This window comes from Physella acuta, unplaced genomic scaffold (genome assembly GCF_028476545.2).
Source record: "Physella acuta isolate Inbredline_101_S28 unplaced genomic scaffold, ASM2847654v3 ptg000658l, whole genome shotgun sequence".
Lineage (NCBI taxonomy): Eukaryota > Metazoa > Mollusca > Gastropoda > Physidae > Physella > Physella acuta.
The window spans coordinates 849,837-871,513 of record NW_026732177.1 but is presented as its reverse complement, the minus strand read 5'-3'; the positions used below and the strand labels follow the sequence as shown (position 1 = coordinate 871,513).

At 35.4% G+C, this 21,677-nt stretch overlaps 1 protein-coding gene across 1 annotated transcript; it reads left to right on the top strand.

Annotated features, from left to right (window-relative positions):
* Positions 1-6,609: 6,609 nt before the first annotated feature.
* Positions 6,610-20,728, top strand: LOC131948726 (fibronectin-like). Its single transcript, XM_059310402.1, has 13 exons — positions 6,610-6,678; positions 11,760-11,885; positions 12,163-12,288; positions 12,531-12,671; positions 14,462-14,743; positions 15,012-15,287; positions 15,810-15,929; positions 16,398-16,541; positions 18,514-18,795; positions 19,063-19,338; positions 19,674-19,794; positions 20,065-20,207; positions 20,369-20,728. Exons 1-13 carry the CDS (start codon positions 6,660-6,662, stop codon positions 20,602-20,604), a joined length of 2,292 nt encoding a protein of 763 aa, XP_059166385.1. The 5' UTR covers positions 6,610-6,659; the 3' UTR covers positions 20,605-20,728.
* Positions 20,729-21,677: the final 949 nt, after the last annotated feature.

Genomic DNA, 21,677 nt, shown 5'->3' with positions numbered 1-21,677 from the left:
ATGTGTTTTACAATTTAAGATCTAAAGCTTTTTGAATACATTTACCATGTTTGGCACATGAAAGTAAGTATTAAACAGCACAAAAAAGGTGGAAAAACCATTTTGGTTGTCATGGAAACCCAAAAAACCTCCGCCATTTTGAATTTTTCGGTACTTTTAAATCTGCTAAGGCTTTTTTATGTATGCACTTATAACAAACAAATTTAAACGGCTTAAATTTCAATATATTTTAAAAGTTTTGTCACGACAACTTTTTGAAATATCTACTAGTAAGAATCTTACAAGATCTAAGAAATTGTACCCTTTTTAGTATTCGAAAGTTTCAAAATGTGCATATTATTTATCATAAACTTTTTTACTATGAATGCTATCAGAATTCCCTCGTGACAAAAGTTTTATTTCTGCATGAAGAACAATTACTGAAAATATGGCAGGCATTGTTTAATAAATAAAAAAGTAGTAGGTTTTTCAGTGTTTAAAAAAGTGCGAACTGAGAAAAACAGCAAAAAAGTTACAAAAAATTGGTCACGAAAAAAAATATCTGTGTAATTTGTAAAGCCAACTGTAAGCTTTGTGTGTTTCCCAGAAGATTGAAAATACGATTATCAAATACATGAGAAATCCAGCTTTCCAATGAAGCCAAGTGCAATATGATGACGGATATAAAACGTTTCGTAGTGTTTGTAAGATTGAGAAAAAAAATTTAATTAATAGGGTCATAAAAATGGTTTTTGAAACACTATTTTTTCTCATTAAGTCTATTCTTTTCTTAATACAAAAATGGACAAAGTATCCAAAAGTGCAAGAAACCCATCATGACATAAAACCAGGAGTTTGGGGATTTTCGCAAGGAACATATCCTTTTAAATATTGACCTATTCGTTCGTTCGTTTGTTCTTTTGTTCGTTCGTTCTTTCATAAATTACATATTATGTAATATAATAGGCGTATTTTAAATATTGCATAGCCACAAGAAACACATTGCATACTTCTGGGCACATTTTTAGTCCTGGGTTCCCGATAAGCTACCTAAACAATCAACAGTTTGAATGGAAGATAAACGGAGCTTATGGGGCTTTCGTGCACCTAAAGTAAGACTTTTGTATTAAGGTCTTGTAGCATTCTTTAATTTGTACCTTGTCTTAAAATATATTTTTCTCTTGTAACGGATCATTTGTTTTTATTACAATGTCACAGCATTAGTTCGCTGGAATTAGAAGGACCCTACCCTACCTGCAGCCTTGATTACCTACAAATCTACGACGGCCCTAACACGTCGGCAGCAGCGTTCCCTCGACTGTGTGGCACCCAGGCACCAAGACTGGTCGTGTCGACATCCACTGAGATGTACATTGTGTTTAAAACTGACGGTTCAAGCACATACAAAGGTTTTAGCGCAAGCTTCTACTCACAAGGTGAGCGTGCACTGAAAGTGGATTAGGCTATTGCTGTTGTGGTGATACGAAATAAATGTTATGCTGGTACCAGGGCAATCTTCCTTTACTTCAGAATGTCTGTTTTCCTGGTGTTGCTGTTTTTATTTAATTCAAGCAACATATTTATATATATATATATATATATATATATATATATATATATATATATATATATATATATATATATATATATATATGTAAGCCCTGTTAGGGGGGGGGGATACCTTAAAATCTATCCTACCCTTCCCTAGGCTTATCTAACTAACTACTGTCCGGTCAGTGCAAGCCCGGATGAACCCAGACTGGTTAATAACCTAACCTTAGTCTAAATTAAAAACAAAAAAAACTTTTAACAATATAATAAAATTTATTAAACAAAATATGGAACCAAAAGTTATAAAAAGAGAATAGGTAAAAACTGACACAAAACAGAACCAAACGAAACAAACTTTTTACATCAAACAAAACACCCAATTTCGGACTTCGTCCAGGACTATGACGAACACAAACACAAAATAAATACGGCTGGATGGTGCGAATTTGCTATTCTTTTCACTCGATGACCAGAGAGACTTCCTGCTCTCTTCACCGCTGCTTTCCACACACCAAAAAGACAGAGTTGAACAAGCCGGAAACCGACTTCCACACACCTCACACACTACACGTAAACAAATAGTCCCTAATTCACGGATAACAAACCAAACACCACGAAACATGCAACAGAATATTATAAAAAGACACTTAATATAAACAATGACAACAATATAAACGAAATATATATAAACTAGCTATAACCAGGGACATAAACAGTGAGACAGCGGCGCCATAATACGGGACTACACAACTAAAATCGACGAACAATTTACGACATGAAACGAAACGATACATTCGCCTTCTAAGTTACAAATAATAAAAATACACTCCAGCCGCTCACACACACACATATATATATATATATATATATATATATATATATATATATATATATATATATATATATATATATATATATATATATATATAAGTACAGTTTATTCCTTCCCAAAAATAACTCATGAAATAAAGCACATGTTCTATCTACTGTTTAACTCAGCTTCGAGGCCTAATCAACATCAACATTAGTAAGTACACTATCACCACCAACTATCACTAACTATACGTCTTTACACCACAACTGTTCGTTGTCAAGAGCCTTGTAATAATGAAACTAACCAAAGTCTGTTTTATTGTTACATGAAGAACAAATAATGAAAATATGCTGGGAATTACATTTTTAATTTTAAAAACCTAGTTTCTTTTTATAGTGTTGAAAACATTTGAAATGAAAAAATCTGCAAACAGTAACGAATAATATGTCAAGAAAATACAGTTTCTGTGTAATTTATAAAGGCAATTGCAAGCTTAGGGTAGTTTCGAGATGACGAGAAATATGTTTAACAAATATACGAGAAATCCAGCTTTGCTAGGATGTCAAATAGAATATAATGAACGATATGGAACTTTTCGTATAGAACGTTTAAGTTTGAACGTTTAGGTTTCTGAATACAAGAATGGATAATGTATCAAAAATGCAAAAGAAGAAATGAATAGGACGAATTAATAGTGATTTTGATGATTTGCTACTTAGAATATCTCATCTAAGAGCAATAGTTTCTCTAAGCATCCGCATGTCTTTCACTAATAATAAGGCCGCCATATTATAAATTTCAGAAACCTATGTCATGCATAGGGCCACTTCAGGGTACATCGCCAGTCCAGGTTTTCCTCTACGATTTCTGAACAAATCTTACACTTGGAACATACAAGTCGATCGTAATAACATTGTAGTTTTTAAGTACGTTCAAAGATTTTTTAAATTTGATTTTTTTTTATTCTTTGTATTCTTTTATTTTGTATACGCTGAGTTGAATGTAGTCACAATTTGTGTTCTATATTGCATATTATACAGACCATAAATGTAGTGATTATTCTGTATGTTATTACTAAAATAATGCTTCTAAATAAATAACTTCATGCTTAGTATACGAGAAAGTAAGCTTTCTAATTTTATGAAAACTAAAAAACACATTAAAAAATCCTTAAAAACGTTTTAATAACAAGTTTTTATGTAATAATGCATGAAAAGTAGAAAATAAAAGTGCATTATTAAATAAAAGCTTGTTATTTTAGGATTCTTTCAGTACTTTATTTTTTTTTACCAAAGAGTTGCATGACTAAACACCATTGCGTACCTAATGAACATGACAAAGCGCGTATAATAGTGCGGAATAGTTGGATAAGACAACCTACTAATTTGGACACAATTTTAATTTATTCATAAAAACAAAATTCATAAAAGACGTTTTAATAACAAGCTTTTATGTAATATTGCACTAAAAAGTAGAAAATAAATGATACACTACTATTTAAATATCTAAAATATTGTAATTGTAAAATTGTAAAATACTCTAATTGATTACAAATATTTTTTAGTAAACAATACGTTCAGTGTATAAAAGAAATAAAAGGCTGCATTTGAAATATCTGTGTTTTACTTACCACATTACACTTAATTAATCTACGCTAATTATGTAATTATTTTTTTCCCAACACCAAAACAAAGTAATAAAAAGTAATTTTTCCCTCCGATGTAAATGTTTTTAAGGGAAGTAATTGTGTTTTCCTTATTTATCAAGGGACGTAATTAGTGCTAAATACTAAATTATATTAATTTTCAGACACCTTTAGAATTTTTGTAAAGGGTGTTACATTTTCTTTAATTTTGTTTAACGCGCATGCCTTCTATTACCACTATAAGTTTGAAAAATGAAAACTGTTTTATAACACATTAAATATTATTTTTTTAGTTATTAATTTAGACGATAAGCATTTTAGATACATCACACTATGGCGATGAAGTCAATTTTGTTTTTTGCTCTATTTCTTTGTAATCACTGGTCTGTCCGCCCGTTGTCCACCCTAACATCTAGAATTAACTTTATATATTAGAGAAAGAACTATATCGGAACTTGACTCTTGTGCCAAGTTTGTAAGAAATTGGTTTGCTAGAAGTAGTCAAAATTTCGCACACCAGTTTCGACCAATGACGAATCACGACAGACAAAAGCAAGTAAAAGCTTGTAAAAAGCATTAAACGAGAGCAATACAATTCAAGCCTGTAAAATAGTTTTCTTGACAAAAAATGATGTGTTGAAAGTATTTTTAACTTAGTGAAATCTGTCTTATTTTACAGTCTAACCTCATTAAACCTAACCAGAACCACTTCTTCCTGCACCAATCGTTACCTAGAACTGAGGGAAAGTAGCAGCGCCTTATCTCTGGGGCGGTACTGTAACAGTGAGGTACCTATCCTGGTCGTCTCACCCACCAACACCATGTACGTCCAGTTTGTGACGGACAGCTCGGACACGTTGCCTGGTTTCTATGGCAACTACTTCACTCAAGGTGACAGTCTAATTTAAAATCTCAAGAGGATATTAACTTACATTAAAAAATCGTAACAGCAATTAAGGGGGGAGGCTCCGGTAAAAAAAACTTTTTTTAATACTCGTTAGAAAATAATTAATTCTTTACAGCTTTATTAAGATACATCCTCATATGCCTTTCCACTAAAAATAACTCGTGGAAAAATCTTGGTAACAACGACAACGGCGGCCATCTTGAAAAATTAACCCCCTCGTAGGTTTTCCACCATCCATAAAATATTATATTTTATGCCCAATAAACAATCAATTCATAATCTTCTTCCATATTTTGGGGCACTCAGCTAAAAATTTTAAGTGCATATCTTCAAAATGATTTATTATGAGTTTTCAAAATTTGGGTTCAAATATCGATTCCAAGGTTTAAAGCGTTATAGTACACTTTCTTTCGGCTATGGCAATAATGATATAGATCTATGCTCAGTGGCGTCGCATGGTCAGGTGCGACCTGGTGCGAAAAAATTATATATATATATATATATATATATATATATATATATATATATATATATATATATATATATATATATATATATATATATATATATTATATTTTTATAACTTATTGGAAAATGAGTAAATAGTGACCAAATACATTTTTTTAAAAAACTTTTGAATCCACTAGAAGCTCTTTACTTCGTATGGGTATAATAAATTTTTACTTCAACACTTTATCAATTGGAAATCGGACAAAAATAATAACTAGGAGTAAGTTTATCAATAAAATGTAATTTGACTTAGTATGTAGCCGGGAGTTCATGTGTACGGAGAGGGGGGGGGATGGGGCTCGGGTGAATATAGTAAGAGAGTAGCTTGTGGCAGCCGACGACAGTGAAACTTTATCGTGTAGCTTTGTGTGACACTAATATATAGCTTTAGAACAGCATCTAGGCATATTTTTAGAAGTGTTAAATGGTGTTCGGAAATGACAAGAGTACTTGTTTTAAAATGCTTCCAGCCTACGACTACCACCTGACGTCCACACAAGGCCGTGTGAGCAGCCCTGGCTACCCCAGCGGTTACAACAAGCTGTCTTCGTGTGCCTGGAGGATTAGTGGAGATCCTGGGACAAGAGTGGTCCTGATGTAGGGATTAGCGTATACAAGCAGTCACTTAGGGATTAGCAAATACAAGGAGACAGTGTTTCTTCAAGAATTTTTTCTCGGGGGGGGGGGGGGAGGAATTTAAAATTTTCAGAGGGGGGGCCGATTAAACTTTCCCGGGAGGGGGGAGTGGACACTGTTAAAAGTTTAAATTTTCTAGATAAATTCCATTTCGTTCGGGGGGAGCGGTAGACTTTGTTCGGGGGGGGGGGGGGGCATGTAGTCAATTAGTGATTAGCCAATACAATCAGTCAAGTAGGGACTAGCAAATCCGAGCAGAAAAGTAGAGATTAGTAAATACAATGCGTTATGGTGTTACCATGGTAACCATACAATTCATAGATAACCATTTGAAACAGTGATTTGTTTTGAGATTGCTTTTCAAATTAAAAAACAATTACTTAACATCAAAGAAAAAATTTCAAAATGAATGTTTTTTCAGTTTTTCAGATTTTGAGGTACTTCCCTGTGGTTCTGTTCATGTGGCGGCCTACGAAGGCGATCAGATACGGAGAAAACTAAATGTATCTTCATGTGGACGCTCACAGCCCTTCACACTTACCTCCTCCAGTAATGTGGTCTACCTGATCTTTATAACTGCAGGTCTTGGTGGTCGTGTCACACACAGAGGATTCACGATGAACTACACCATCAAAGGTCAGAGAACATTAGTTGATTTTTAATAATAAGTTTTAAATTATAAGATTTAAATTATCCATAGTTGACCTCAGATATAATCGAAAATATTAAATATTTTGATGAGCATGACACAGTCTAACTAAAACATGTGACTTAAATTTGAAGGCAATATATATATATATATATATATATATATATATATATATATATATATATATATATATATATATATATATATTAGCTTATACCCGTGCTTCGCCACAGTGTAACTATGGATATTACCTCAAAGTTTACAGCGCTGTAAACCCAAGGCGTAATTTAAATCGCCGCCAAAAAACTCGTTTTCCCGGCTATCCGCGCCCAGGGAGAGACTTCCAAAATCTATAGCGATGACGGAATGACTGACTGACACACTACCACCATATATATATATACTAGCTGCATCCCGTGCTCCGCCACGGTAAATCTTTTTTTAAGTGTACCAACTTGGGAACAGAGAAAAACTAAACACAACACAAACGAACGCAAAAAACACAAACGAAAAAACAAACACAACACTCATAAACACAATTTAAATGCAATCATAAAGGCATATAGCTCACAGTCTAGCCCGTAGCTCCAGATCGCTCCCTTTCCGAGCGCCAGCGGACGCGTCTGACACAGTGAATAACTACAAAACAGAGGCTTAGCGACCCTTTCCGGCGCCCGGGGACAAACTTTCGATTTGACCCTCCCTCAAACTTACGATTTGCACCCCCTCCCCTCAAAATTTCAATTTCCACCCCACCCCACTTTCGATTTACATTCCCCTCAGACTTTCGATTTGCACCACTTTTGACTTGAAATTCCCCCCGCTCAAACTTTTAATTTACACCCCTCTCAAACTTTCGATTTGCACCCCCCCCCCCCCTAAAACTTTCGAGTTCCACCCCCCCCCCCCGCTAATGTTTTCCAACCCACTTTGGCGCCCCCTAAGGTCGGCACCCGGGGACATATGCCCCCCCCCCCCCTCGCTATGCCTCTCCTATAAAGCCCCCAGCTTGTCCGCAAACCGAAAGATAGAATAATAATTAGTAAACAGTATAAATAATAGGCAGTATTTAAAATATCCGTGTTTAACTACATTATATCACTTTATCAATTCACACATTTTTTTCCCCAGTACTTTAAATTTTAAAAATTTACAATAGTTTCATAACTAAAACCATTGCGCACCTAAGGAACGTGATGACGCTTCTATAATAGTGCGGAATAGTTGTTGATTAAAAATTATAAGTAATAAACAGTACATTCAGTGAATAAAATAAATAAAAGATTGCCTTTTATCAATCCATGCTAATTATAATTTTCTAACAATAATTTCCTCTTACACATCCGCATAATTTGCAGTCACATTTTGCTAATTATATTATTGCAACACTAATTCCTTCTATGACGACCGTATATTTGCATTCACATTTTTTATTAGCGTGAGTTTAATATTTTTTTAATTACCTCCTTTGTCAAAATTAGAAAAAAAAAGTTAAATTAATTTGACTTTTCTACTGTACTGTTATTATATTATCAAAATGTATCCACTTTTTCTGGGAATATAAACGAAAATGATATTTGACATTGATCTTTTTAATATGTTTTAGCAATGTGCGTGTATTTAATATTTTCTTTACGTTATGCAAAAAAGAAAAAACAGTGGCAATTATAAAATAGCTCTATGTCGTTATATCGTTATATAAACAAACCCTACTCTATTACTTATAATAAGACACTGCGGTGCACTGAAAAGCACATCATGGTGCGATGTTTACTTTTATGGTTCCAAAAGCTATAGCGATGACGGAAGGAAGGAAGGAAGGACTGACACACTACTTGCCCGCTTATATCATATATATATATGGTGACAGGACAAATGATCTCAGGACAAATGATCTCAGACAAAATATCTCAGACAAAATATCTCACGGACAAATGATCTCAAGACAAATGATCTCAGGACAAATGATCTCAAGGACAAATGATCTCACGGACAAAAGATACCAGGACAAAATATATCAAGACAAATAATACCACGGACAATTGATCTCAGACAAAATATCTCAGACAAAATATCTCACACATAAATTTTAATAGTGTAGTTGAAGATTTTAGTTTATCTGAATTGTTTTTATTGATTGTCAAATGGTTTTGTTTACTATGTTTACTATTGTTTATAGGCCTATATAATAATTGTAAGAAATGTTTGCCGTATAAATTTGTCATATTGCACTAAAAAAATTAAGGTTAGTATTAGTAATATAGTATACCAAGATTAAAGAAATAATTTCGAAAGACAGCGTAGATGTGACTGACAAACGTGAGACAATCCTACCACGTCAGGTGGACGAAACAAGATCAAAGAGGATGGAATAACAATAAAGACACACCTTCGTGTCAAGGTGGCCGCCTGCTTTGATGGCAGAGACACGCCTTAAGGGAAAGGCAACCGCCCTCCATGGACAATACGACTAGCATAGAAAGTCCATTGTTATGCGTCGGTCACTCCCTTAGTGATCAGGTTACTATTGCTTATTTAAACGACAGCGGTCATCGCAGAGCTAAGTATGTCGTAGTGTGCATCAAACAAAGCAGTATTAGTGGTGATTGCTTTGCTATGGTCTCTTTCGTTACCTCGCAAAAAGGTATTAGGACATGAGTTTCTGGTGAATTTATTATAGCAATACGCAGGCAAAGAGATTTGGAAATGTGAAATTAGGACATGTCGAGCAAGAGTTCACTCAATAGATGATCAGATAGTATTGGAGAGTTGTGATCATAACGATGTACCTACCAGAAAATAAACTTACACGTTATGTTTGTGTTTATGATGTAATAAAAACAATAGTTTAACGTTACGAACCTTAAGACCATTTACATTTTTGAAAGATATTTCGCGTGATATGAACATCAATGTTGTATGGCGACCGTTACTTTATTTGTTTTATACATTATCATTTATTATATCTTTCAGGCTAAAAGAGTAAATTTGTTTTAATTTTTACTGTTTTACTGTTTTAATTTTTACTTTTTCAAATCATTTGCTTAATACACCTCTTGATGGTTTGTTAGGTTTCACTAATTCATTTTATTCACAATTATTATACGTAAAAAAGTAAACAAAACCATATTAACAGTCGATAAAAAAAAGTTCAACTAAAATCATCGTAAATACTATTAAAATTTCGCTGTGAGATATTTTGTCTGAGATATTTTGTCTGAGATCATTAGTCCATGATATCATTTGTCCTGGTATATTTTGTCCTGGTATCTTTTGTCCGTGAGATCATTTGTCCTTGAGATCATTTGTCCTGAGATCATTTGTCTTGAGATCATTTGTCCGTGAGGTATTTTGTCTGAGATATTTTGTCTGAGATCATTTGTCCTGAGATCATTTGTCATGGAACCATATATATATATATATATATATATATATATATATATATATATATATATATATATATATATATATATATATATATATGTATATATACTAGCCTTCCCGGCCAGGCCCTGCTCTGGCTTCTGTTTAAAATCTTTCTGTTAAAGACCATTACCTGTGTGTTTAGTAATCATCATAAATTCGGCATTTTCCGTCCCTACCACAACCAACCAAAACCAAAACAACAAAACGCAAACATAACGCTAACACAATTACAATTACAAACGAAAACAAAAACCTAACAACAACCCCAACAACAACCACAAACAACAATACCAACACAAAGAAAAAAACAAACGAAAAAGCAAACGAAATCAAACCAAATCCAAACGCAAAACCAACCACAAACACAAATACAAACCCAAAGAAAAAAACACAAACAAAAACGAAAAAAGAAAGAACAAAAACGAAACAAACCAAAACGCAACCACTAACGCAAACCCAACCTAAACACAAAGAAAACACTAACGCGAACATAAGCGCAAAGTGCTCACAGTCTAGCCCCGGGCGGAATCGCCTGTTTCAGCTTAATAAACGACTATAGTACCCCAACTTATTCATAGTCTTTTGCACTCACTTAAACGAACGCGCACGTTTCAATTTAATGAACAATTATAATACTCCAAGCTTATCCGTAAAATACCTACAACATTTGCACTTGATCAATCCCCGCTAATTATGTAATTATTTTTTTTTCCCAACACCAAAACAAAGTACCAAAAAGTAAATTCTTTTCCACTAATGCAATGTTTTTATAAAGGGAAGTAATAGTGTTTTCCTAATTTATCAAAGGGAATTAAGTGCTAAAGGACTAAATAAAGACATAATTAGAATTGTTGTAAAAGATGATATTTTTTAAAACTTGTGTTTAATGAACATGCCGACAATTATCAGTTTCAGTTTGAAAAATGAAAATTATTTCCCAACACTTTCAATATTAATTTTTTAACTCATAAATTTAGACCATAAGGACTTTAATAACCTAACACTTCAATCCATGGAAGTATCCGCGACAAACATTTTACACTTTGCATATTACAAGTTACATACAGAATTGAGCTTTATATATATATATATTATATATATATATATATATATATATATATATATATATATATATATATATATATATATATATATATATATATATATATACACTAGCTTATAACCGTGCTTGACTACGGTAAAAACAAATATGGCGCACCGCTCTCACGATGGAGTGGATATGGATATTCACAAATATTAAAATACGGTAAAAAAAATCATAATGGCGCAACGTCCTCAAGGATGTCAGCCCAAATTTCCCTCCACTCCCCCCCCCCTTCCTCCACCACAAACCGCAGCCTAATCTGAACCACCGCCGAACAACATTTTTTTCGGGGCGTCTATTCATTTATCATGCAATCATTCATTCATTCATTGTTTCATTCGTTCGTTTGTTCGTTCGTTCGTCCGTCCGTTTGTTTGTGTGTTTGTTTGTTTGTTTGTTTATTGTTCATTAATCTATACATATTTTATACTTCTATACATGAAACTATAGAAAAATGAGGCTATTCATTAAGCAAGGATATAAAAGTTCTTCTATAACCACTTGAAAACTTTAATTAATTCTAATGCGTTTTAATAGATCTGTCTTATGGCAAGACCTGCCATCTAGCGGACCAATGCCGTGGGTATCTCTCCTGTGTCAAAGGTTATTGTGGATGTAGTGATGACAAATATCACGACCATTCAACTCAGCTGTGTATCAAAAGTGAGGTTTCACATCTTCATTAAAATCATTTCATATATAATAGAATCTTTCAAAAGTTACAGTTGGGGTACTTAAGCAAGCAGACCTCGCTCACATAACAGTACCAAATTTTATCGATCCATTAAATTATTACTTTCGTCAAAGACAAACTATGTATCATATTAACGCTTCTTGAAGATGAATGTACTAAGATGAAAGTTCGAGATAGTTTGTAGTTAACTGTCTAAAAATGATAATAATGTGCGCTCATCCTGCTGTTACGTTCACGTTTGAGCAGAGCGTGAGTTGGATGAGAATTGTGTTGACAGCCGACAGTGCAGTGGAGAACTGAAGTGTCGGGGTCGATCGTGTTTGTGTGATAGAGGCTTGTACTACAACACTGGCAGCAGAACTTGTAGCAGACGTAAGGTTTTAAGTTTTCAAGTTTTAGATCCGTTTCATTAGTTTCAGTAGTACACATTCTAAAGACTCAAGTCAATGCTATAAAAGGTTCACTTTGCCGGTTCCATGGTATTTTCTGTAGGAAAATACTTGCAATGGAAATAGAATGATGGGGGAGGCTCATCGATCCGGTGCCTAATGTTCTAATTCAATTAAAGTTTGACAATTAACCACCTATCTTGCTTACCTGCACCCTATTTCCAGCTGTGGATCATGGCTCCAGCTGCTCCACCAACAACAGAGGCATGTGCAAGCCGCCACTAGACTGTCTACTGGATGTACATTCAGCACGGCGATGTTTGTGCAAGGACAAGTTTCATTCAGAACACAACAACTGTGTGTCGTGTAGGTTTTGCATGGGCATGGCGTGGTGTGTAGTATAAAGTGTACCCTCTACATAATATACGGTGCATCTTCTTAGAATTTACTATAAACTCATAAAAATAACTGGATTACAAAAATATTTGAAACTTATTAATGTAAGCCCTGCTGGGGGGGGGGGGGGTGACTACACTATCTATCCTTCCCTAGGCTTAACTAACTAAACTGTCCGGTCAGTGCAACCGTGGTAAAACCCATGGTGGTTAAACCCTAACATTAGTCTTGATAAAAACACTAAAAAGCTTTATCAATTTACATAATTTATTGCATGAAATAAAACGAAACCAAAAAACGTAAACATTAATACAAATTCAAAACATCCTAATGCAACACTAAACAAACACCAAACAAACGAAACACAACGTTCGACTATTTGATGGTGTGGCACCGACTTATGATGTCTAGGATGGTCCAGGCTCTGACACACAGAAACCTCCCTTCATCCGTTCTCGACATCCAAAAGTTCACACCAAACAAAACACTACGTGCAACCACTACGTACAACCACTAGGTACAAAACATTACGTACAAAACATTACGTGCAAAACAATATATACAAAACAATACGTCCTAAACACTACGTTTAAAACAATATCTACAAAACAATATATACAAAACACCCAGCTAAGTTGCACAAGCAACCTCACTAGAAGTGTGGGGGGGGGGGGTGGAGAGAAAAGAATAAAGAAAACAAATAAAATGCATGTAAAATATATACACATAATAATAAAGTAAAATAATCAAGTAAATTACACACACACACATTCGCACCAGTTTAGGAAACCCTCCTAAACATCAATTTAAACCACGTGGTCCAAAACACGCCAAGGGTTTAGAAAATATAAAAATACATTTTAAACCAACAAAAAGAATACACCACGTGTGTACCAGACCTGCCGATGCCCACTATCTCAATTTAGACGAAAAAAAAAGAAAACGAGAAACATCGGCAGTGGCTTTCATACCAATCACACATAAAACCAAAATAAAAAAAAACAAATACCTTCAAGCACGAGGGGCCACATTTTCCACTTGGGTCAAAAAAAAAGATAGAAAACCCGTAGCCGCTGTCCAGTGGATCATTCACGCACAGATTCGCACACAATAAAATAATCTATATATATAATTCTCTTCTTCGAGCCGTTAGAAAACAAGCTGCAAACGCTCTCCCTACCTCCCCACCCCTACATGGTTTTAGTGAGCTGTGTTCACTCTAAATGTTTACAAGCAGAGCCAACGATTTTAAACGTAGGGGGGGGGGGAGGAGGGGGGAGGGAAGGAAGGGGGGGGGGGTTATGGTCCTTAACGAGCTACTTATAGTGTTTTAAAGAAATATTTTCAGTGTCAGCGTTGGTACTGTCGAATTCACAAATTATGAATTATTGAAAATTAGAAACAACTAAATAGCGGCGTATGTTATGCCGCGGGCCGGCTCGTACAAAATAAATAATCTATTCACCCGCTCACAGAAAAAGATTACATACGCATTAAGACTTTTTTCTAAACTAAATATTTGTATTACTAAGTGCAAAGAGGATAACTTAGTACTTTTGCCAGTAAAGACCATGATCAACTGAACATTTATCAGAAAATATCAATGTCAACAATAACGCTTCAAGGCTCAACGACTTTGGTGAAGGAAAACGTAGAACTAAAGGAACAATGAGAAAAGAAATAATTTAAAACTTTACAGTGGTGTTGACTAAAAACTAATGGGAAGCGTATCTTAATCATAACTATCTCATGTTTTACAGACGACGGGTTTATTGTGAGTGTGACCAAAACACAGACTACAGCAGCCAATGAAATAGGTTTGGGCTGGCAAGTTTTGGCACGTGATGACGTCACCTACAGGGTGGACTGGGTGGCAACAGACGACCAAACGGAGCGGGGCGGTGTGGCGGGAAACAATAGCGGTGCGACCTTGACTGGCCTCACCCCCGGCACGAGGTACAAGGTCACCGTGTACACGGTCCTGGGGCGACAGGGGTTCTATCCAGAGAAAAACGTCAGCAGGGAGTTGACCGTTGTTACAGGTCAGTTCAGTCACGTGATCAAAGTCTGCTAGCACGTGACCCAATTCTGTTGTCTTGGTTACGGCACTAGCCAGAAGAAAACAGACACTGGAACACTAGGTTGGGTTAGATTTTAGAATATTCTATGACGTTATATATCCATGTCTGATATGTTAAGCTCTCATATTTCTTGAGATTGTGATGATTTTATTTTCGTACAAGCATATGTGTTGTTTTACAAGGAACATTTTTTTTTAATCGTGTACATTTTATTCTAACCTTGACCTAGCCCCAGCCCCACCTGGCCCAGTCAACCAACAGACCAGTACACTGGACAAACCACCTTACCGGCTCAAATTTCAGCCTTCGGTAGGCAGGGTACACAACTACGTCTTTCACATTCAAGTAAACAAGACATGGCTGGAGAGTACGGTGACCTCCCCTGACCTAGAACTCTCTAACCTAGAACCAGACAAGGAGTATCTGTACCGTATTCAAGCGGTCAATTTTGTTGGTCAGAAGAGTGGGGAGGTCAGTGGCAGGTTTAAGACGGCAAGGCTACAAGGTATGTAGCAACATATTATATCGAAAATCTAGAATATATATTTTTTTTAAATTCACACTTATAGAATTAAAATGTGGACAATATCTCTAGGGATTATTTTTAAAGTTTGCAACATTCATAGTAGTTTAGCTGTTTACTTAGAAAAATTGTGATTGATATTCGGAGAATAATCATTTGATGCATATCTTTTACTTTGTATCAAATCATATTTTACTTTTACCTTTAAATAAATCATCTATCGCTATTCCGATATATAATTATTTTTAGTTTCGTTATTTAAGTCGATAAGCATTTAGTTTTATATTTTATACGAACTGTTAAAAGTTTAGATATTGACCACGTCCGAAATGTCGTTTTGATATAAGAAAACGGCTAGCAAACGTTTGTACATTTTAGCACGACAAAACAAAAAAAAGGTATTTGAGCTCGATGAGGTAATGTTTTGATATGTGAACATGACCAATTAAAGTTTGGATATTCGAAAACAGCCAGCATCAAAATTTAATATTTGAACTCGCTCAGCGTTCGATGAAAGATGTGCTGAGACCCGCCAGTGCCGCGGTAACCTGAAGTGTGTGAGTGGGACATGCTCGTGTGATCCGGGGTTTTATTATAACCCTCACCTTTACATCTGTAACACAGGTAAGGTGTCTATTGTTTTTATTATTAAAATAATGTATAATTAAAATTCTTGACATTAAAATTGAACATTTTAAAAGTGGACGAAAACTACTTTCATCATCGAAAATAAAACCAGATTTTATTTCTAAATCGCTTTCGTTTATCTTAATTTAAAAAATCTTTTCGAATTTTTATAAATATATTCTTAAGTTGTATCTAGTGACATAAGGTTGTAAAAAACAGGCTGTTAATAAATTCAACGATATAAAAATACCTAATTGGAACCTATGAGTGGATGATATGGGGAGATAGAGATGTCGCGGTTTGGGAAATCGAGCCACACCCTTACCCCCCCCCCCCCCCCCAATAGAACATTCAAATCATACTTTTGCTGTTTTCAAAATAGATATTTTAAGCCACATCCTCAATATATCCCCAGCATTAGAACGTGACTCTATATTTTAAGCCACCTCAAACAAATATCCCCAGCATTAGAACATGGCTCAGCCTGCTCTAGTACCATCCGTGATATGTGCAAGCCGCCAATGTTAAACTGTCTTGCTGATGTTGACAGAACGTATCGCTGTCTCTGTAAGGACAAGTTTCACCGAGAAGACAACAACTGCGTGTCATGTAGGTTTCTGTGTATTGCGTGGTGTGTAGTGTCTTGATGTCTCCTGTGTGATATCTAGATGTTTAGTGTGAAATATGTGTGTTATGTGTGGTGTGTCAGTGTGGTGTTTTAGATGTGGTATCTGGGTGTGTAGTGTGCAGTAGCGGATTAAGGGGGGTGCTGAGGGGGGCTGCAGCCAGGGGCCCCCGATTTTTAGGGGCCCCCAAATTTCCTTTTTCAATTATAGTAAATTTCCCTTTAAAGTGATATTTTTTTGGTTTTTTGTTGTTTTTTTTTTGTTTTTAAAAACAGTTATAGGCCTTTACTTTTAGTGAAAGTTAATATCGGGCTTACAGGCCAGGGATGACGTTCTTTAAATGGACGCCTATGGAAATCCAACTTTTTGTGGGCCTCATAAATGGATGACACCTAAGAGGGAGGTGTGGTTTTTTACGCTTATACCGTGCTTTCTGTTTTAGTTAGGCCTAGTTTGACCTCTGTATGTTATTAATAATTTCATACGTAGAGTGGTTTGAAATTCTTTTTCTCTTTTGCGTCTGCAATCAAACAAGTGCCAACAGTCTTTATCGTCTGATCTATAACGACATCATATTCTCATGGACATTTATATTAATTGTTCAATATTAGTCTGCATTTCCAGCTTTCTCATGCCCAATATAAATTCTTGAATGACAGTTCAATAACTATCGTGACACGGATATACCGGCTCAGGAGTTTCACTCCCATTAGCCTCTCACTAGGCTTTACTTCCCCCACCACCAGACGCAGGACATAGTCTTACCGTCAGGTACCCGGCTAGTTGATGGTTAGAGGTCGGAAACTTCTACAGGCCTAATGTAAACAGTCATATATTTAGTACTACTGACGTAGCGGATGGATCTCGCCGCTCTGTGTTCTGTTAGTGTGTGAGTCGTGGTAGTGGGTGGGGGTAACATTTAATCATGCTAAAAATGAGTACATATTGGTTAGATGTTAGGGGATCGGCGTGGTCGAGTCGGTAAAGCTCGTGGATGCTTAACCGAAATTTCTCGAGTTTAAACCCTCGGGCAGATGAGGCTCGTTAGCTGGGGATAGCCACTCTTGTAGGAGAGACAACTCCAAAATCAAACATCTGCTGTAGTTTGTTCTTGGTTGGACAAAGGCTATGGAAACAAATTAAAAAAGAAAAGCAGACTGAGATCGGAGTCAATTGTCTCAATGGCGCATAACCAGTTGACACGTATCCTTAATTGTGTTGGAGGGGATCCGTTCCAACACTAAAATTAAGAACGAAGAAGACGAGAAGAAGAAGGTTAGATGTTTGTATCCAATTTACCGCTCATTGAACACATTTGACAGCTTTTTTTTTAAATTAGCAGTTTTGTAAATATCGGTGTCGAATGTTCCTATAAGTTATAAATAATCCATTAATATCTTGAATAGTATGCTGATTAGGATATATATATATATATATATATATATATATATATATATATATATATATATATATATATATATATATATATATATATATATATATATATATATATATATATATATATATATATATATATCAGGGGCCCCCAAAAAGTTTCAGCTCGGGGCCCCGCCCAAGCTTAATCCGCCCCTGGTAGTGTGTAATGTGTTGTGTGTGGATTTATCAGTTTTTCGCCTCTTACTGTGGAGTATGTAGTACCAGGGTGTGAAATGTGCCAAGAAAATGAATGTTTTTAACTTTAATGAAATTTTTCAGTTTGTTTCTAATTTAAAAATGTAGTCTTTCTATGAATGGCATTAGTTGGGAATATTCTCGAATTGCCCTTATAAGTAAATAGGAAAGTTTCCTTTTAGATGAAAATCTTTTTTCAAGTTCTCTGCACTTAAACGTTTTGTCCATACATGTTTGTTTGACCACCACATGAGCTGACGAGACACAGCTTACATCCCGGTACTGAAGTTACCTACCACGTACATTCATGTTTCATCTCGCAGCTGACAAGTTAGTTGTTGGAGAGACAAAACCAAACACTGAAGAGGCCACACAAATAGGCTTGGGCTGGCAAGTTTTGGCACGTAATGACGTCACCTACAGGGTGGACTGGGTGGCAACAGACGACCAAACGGAGCGGGGCGGTGTGGCGGGAAACAATAGCGGTGCGACCTTGACTGGCCTCACTCCCGGCACGAGGTACAAGGTCACCGTGTACACGGTCCTGGGGCGACAGGGGTTCTATCCAGAGAAAAACGTCAGCAGGGAGTTGACCGTTGTCACAGGTCAGTTCAGTCACGTGATCAAAGTCTGCTGGCACGTGACCAAAGTCTGTTGCCTTGGTTACGACACTAGCCAGAAGAAAACAGACACTGGAACACTAGGTTGGGTTAGATTTTAGAATATTCTATGGCGTTATATATCCATGTCTGATATGTTAAGCTCTCATATTTCTTGAGATTGTGATTATTTTATTTTCGTACAAGCATATGTGTTGTTTTACAAGGAACATTTTTTTTAATCGTGTACATTTTATTCTAACCTTGACCTAGCCCCAGCCCCACCTGGCCCAGTCAACCAACAGACCAGTACACTGGACAAACCACCTTACCGGCTCAAATTTCAGCCTTCGGTAGGCAGGGTACACAACTACGTCTTTCACATTCAAGTAAACAAGACATGGCTGGAGAGTACGGTGACCTCCCCTGACCTAGAACTCTCTAACCTAGAACCAGACAAGGAGTATCTGTACCGTATTCAAGCGGTCAATTTTGTTGGTCAGAAGAGTGGGGAGGTCAGTGGCAGGTTTAAGACAGCAAGGCTACAAGGTAGCAATTGGTTTTTAAAATTAACATTTGATAATTGCTTTTCCCCAACAAATAAAGTACGGCACCATTTAAGGGGTGTCACCAAAATGTATGAGTCATAAGGGGTAAACTACATCGACGGTACAGGGTGATACCTCGAGGCAAGAATAGAGTTTCTAACTTGGCCTATCGCTGTTTATATATATATATATATATATATATATATATATATATATATATATATATATATATATATATATGTATATATATATATATATATATATATATATATATATATATATATATATATATATATATATATACATACATACATACATATACATTCTATCAACTAGACAGAGCAAAGACCGGGATTATAGCTGGAACTTGTGTAGGGTCTGCCGTCCTTGCTGTGCTAGCTATTCTTATCATACTTAAAAGGAGACAATCTACAAACAATCGGGACTCTAGCTTCAGGTGAGGAAATCTTCATTTATGTAACAAGTGTTGTGATTACATCAGTATATAGTAATGTATCAGACTAGCAAGGTTATAGAAGATAATATGAGTGAATTTTTTTTTAATGCTTTTCCCACAATATAAACTAGACAAGTTTGTTTAGCCATCAAACAAGTTAATGACTAGATTGTATCAAAAACTTGGTTCCAACCTATTAAAGTTAGTTGTATAACAAGCCTAATCGATCATTGATTATCAGTACGAGAAATAAAATGTCCTACTTTACAGTTCGAGTAAACAAGACAGGAGGGTTCCTCTCGTGTCAAATACCTACAGCAAACCTCCCAGATCAGAGACATCACAAATAGGAGCTCTGGTTTCAAATACTTACAGCACTACTCCAACACTAGAGGGTGGTTTTGATGAAGAAGGTTGAAACAATAATATATTTGTGTGGGGAGTCGTTTGTGAGAGTGCGTCTGTAGCTTGTGTCTGTGTAGGTGGTTGCATGAGTGTAAGTTGCACGTATGAGTTTGTGCTCTGTGTGTCTAATATCTCCCCCCCTCCCCCACCCCCCACCCCATCATCACAGCAAACCAAACAATCTATGAAGACACCGAACAATCCGAGACGGCACTGGACGAATGTGAGTACTCAAACACTGGGCAGCAGGCAAACACTGCACTTGCCGGGGAGCAAACACACGGCAATTGTGATGCGGCAATGGAACCTGCCGGGGAAGAAACATACGGCAATTGTAAGAGTTTAGCTACTGACCTCTCCGAAGAAAACATTTACGGCAATGTACCCAGCCAAGGCAACGATTGAATATAAAAACAAATATATTAATACGTTGGCTTAGAAGTAGACAGCTATAGCCAATCAAAACAAGGCTGTCATTAAAATTTGTGGTTAATTATTCTAAGATTAACGATATTCTATCGCACAGGATTTATAGGGTTGCTTTTTTTTTTTTTTTTTCAGTTTTTTTTTTTGTGCAGTTTTTAATTATTTACAAACTTTTTTACTTCCTTTTCATTCTTTTCCCTCTTTCCATAATTGGACGAAATTTAACAAGGAAATTTGAATCACCTCTACCAAACAATTTGTTTTTGCAAATTTCATATGCAGTGCATACTCTTTGACATAATTCAATGTTTAATTAATTTTTTGAAAAATAATTTGCAAAATTTATTTATATTTTTTTTCAATATACAATACTATTCAACCAGTTCTAAAGAAAATTATATTTAGAAAGCCTTACTAAAATTTGAAAACAACCCACGCTTTTTTATAATTATTTCAATTCTGGCGCATTGCTAAATATTTAAAATAAACCGATTTATTTTAGTGCATGTATCAAGCTTTTTATTACAAATGAATTTAATTTTGATTCTAAATTTTATTGATCTATTTTATTATTTGTCCTTTTTTAAAACTGATGTTTTAAATTTAAAAGTTTTCAATTATACTATTTTAAATTTTACTGTTTTAAAATTGAATTGTTTAATTTAAGATTTGAAGTAAATAGTTTTATACGTTCGATATCCTTTGTAGCGAACTTCAAAGTTTTCAGCAATTTCTGGTAACTGGACTTAATACGCACACTACTTTCCGTCACTTAAAAGCCGATAACGTTGAGTACCGATATAGTTAGGTTGATACATTACTATCAACATTTTAACGATTTCGGATAATCGAAAGTGGTACTCTATTTTCATGGGAACTAATAACTTGAGCGCTTTTAGTTACGTAGGCGAGATTTCTATATAAGTGAAATATCTTATTCTTGGATCACTTTTAAATTTAGGATGACTTCTAATACCTAGAGGCGGTAAGCTACTTTATTTCTTGTTTCCAAAAATACGAAAATACCAAATAACGTGAAGACTGTTTCAGTT

Coding starts and splice junctions, on each gene's coding strand:
- LOC131948726 (XM_059310402.1), top strand. Junction 12,672..14,461: donor ACACAACAACTGTGTGTCGT/GTAGGTTTTGCA, acceptor CATGTTTTACAG/ACGACGGGTTTATTGTGAGT. Junction 16,542..18,513: donor AGACAACAACTGCGTGTCAT/GTAGGTTTCTGT, acceptor TTCATCTCGCAG/CTGACAAGTTAGTTGTTGGA.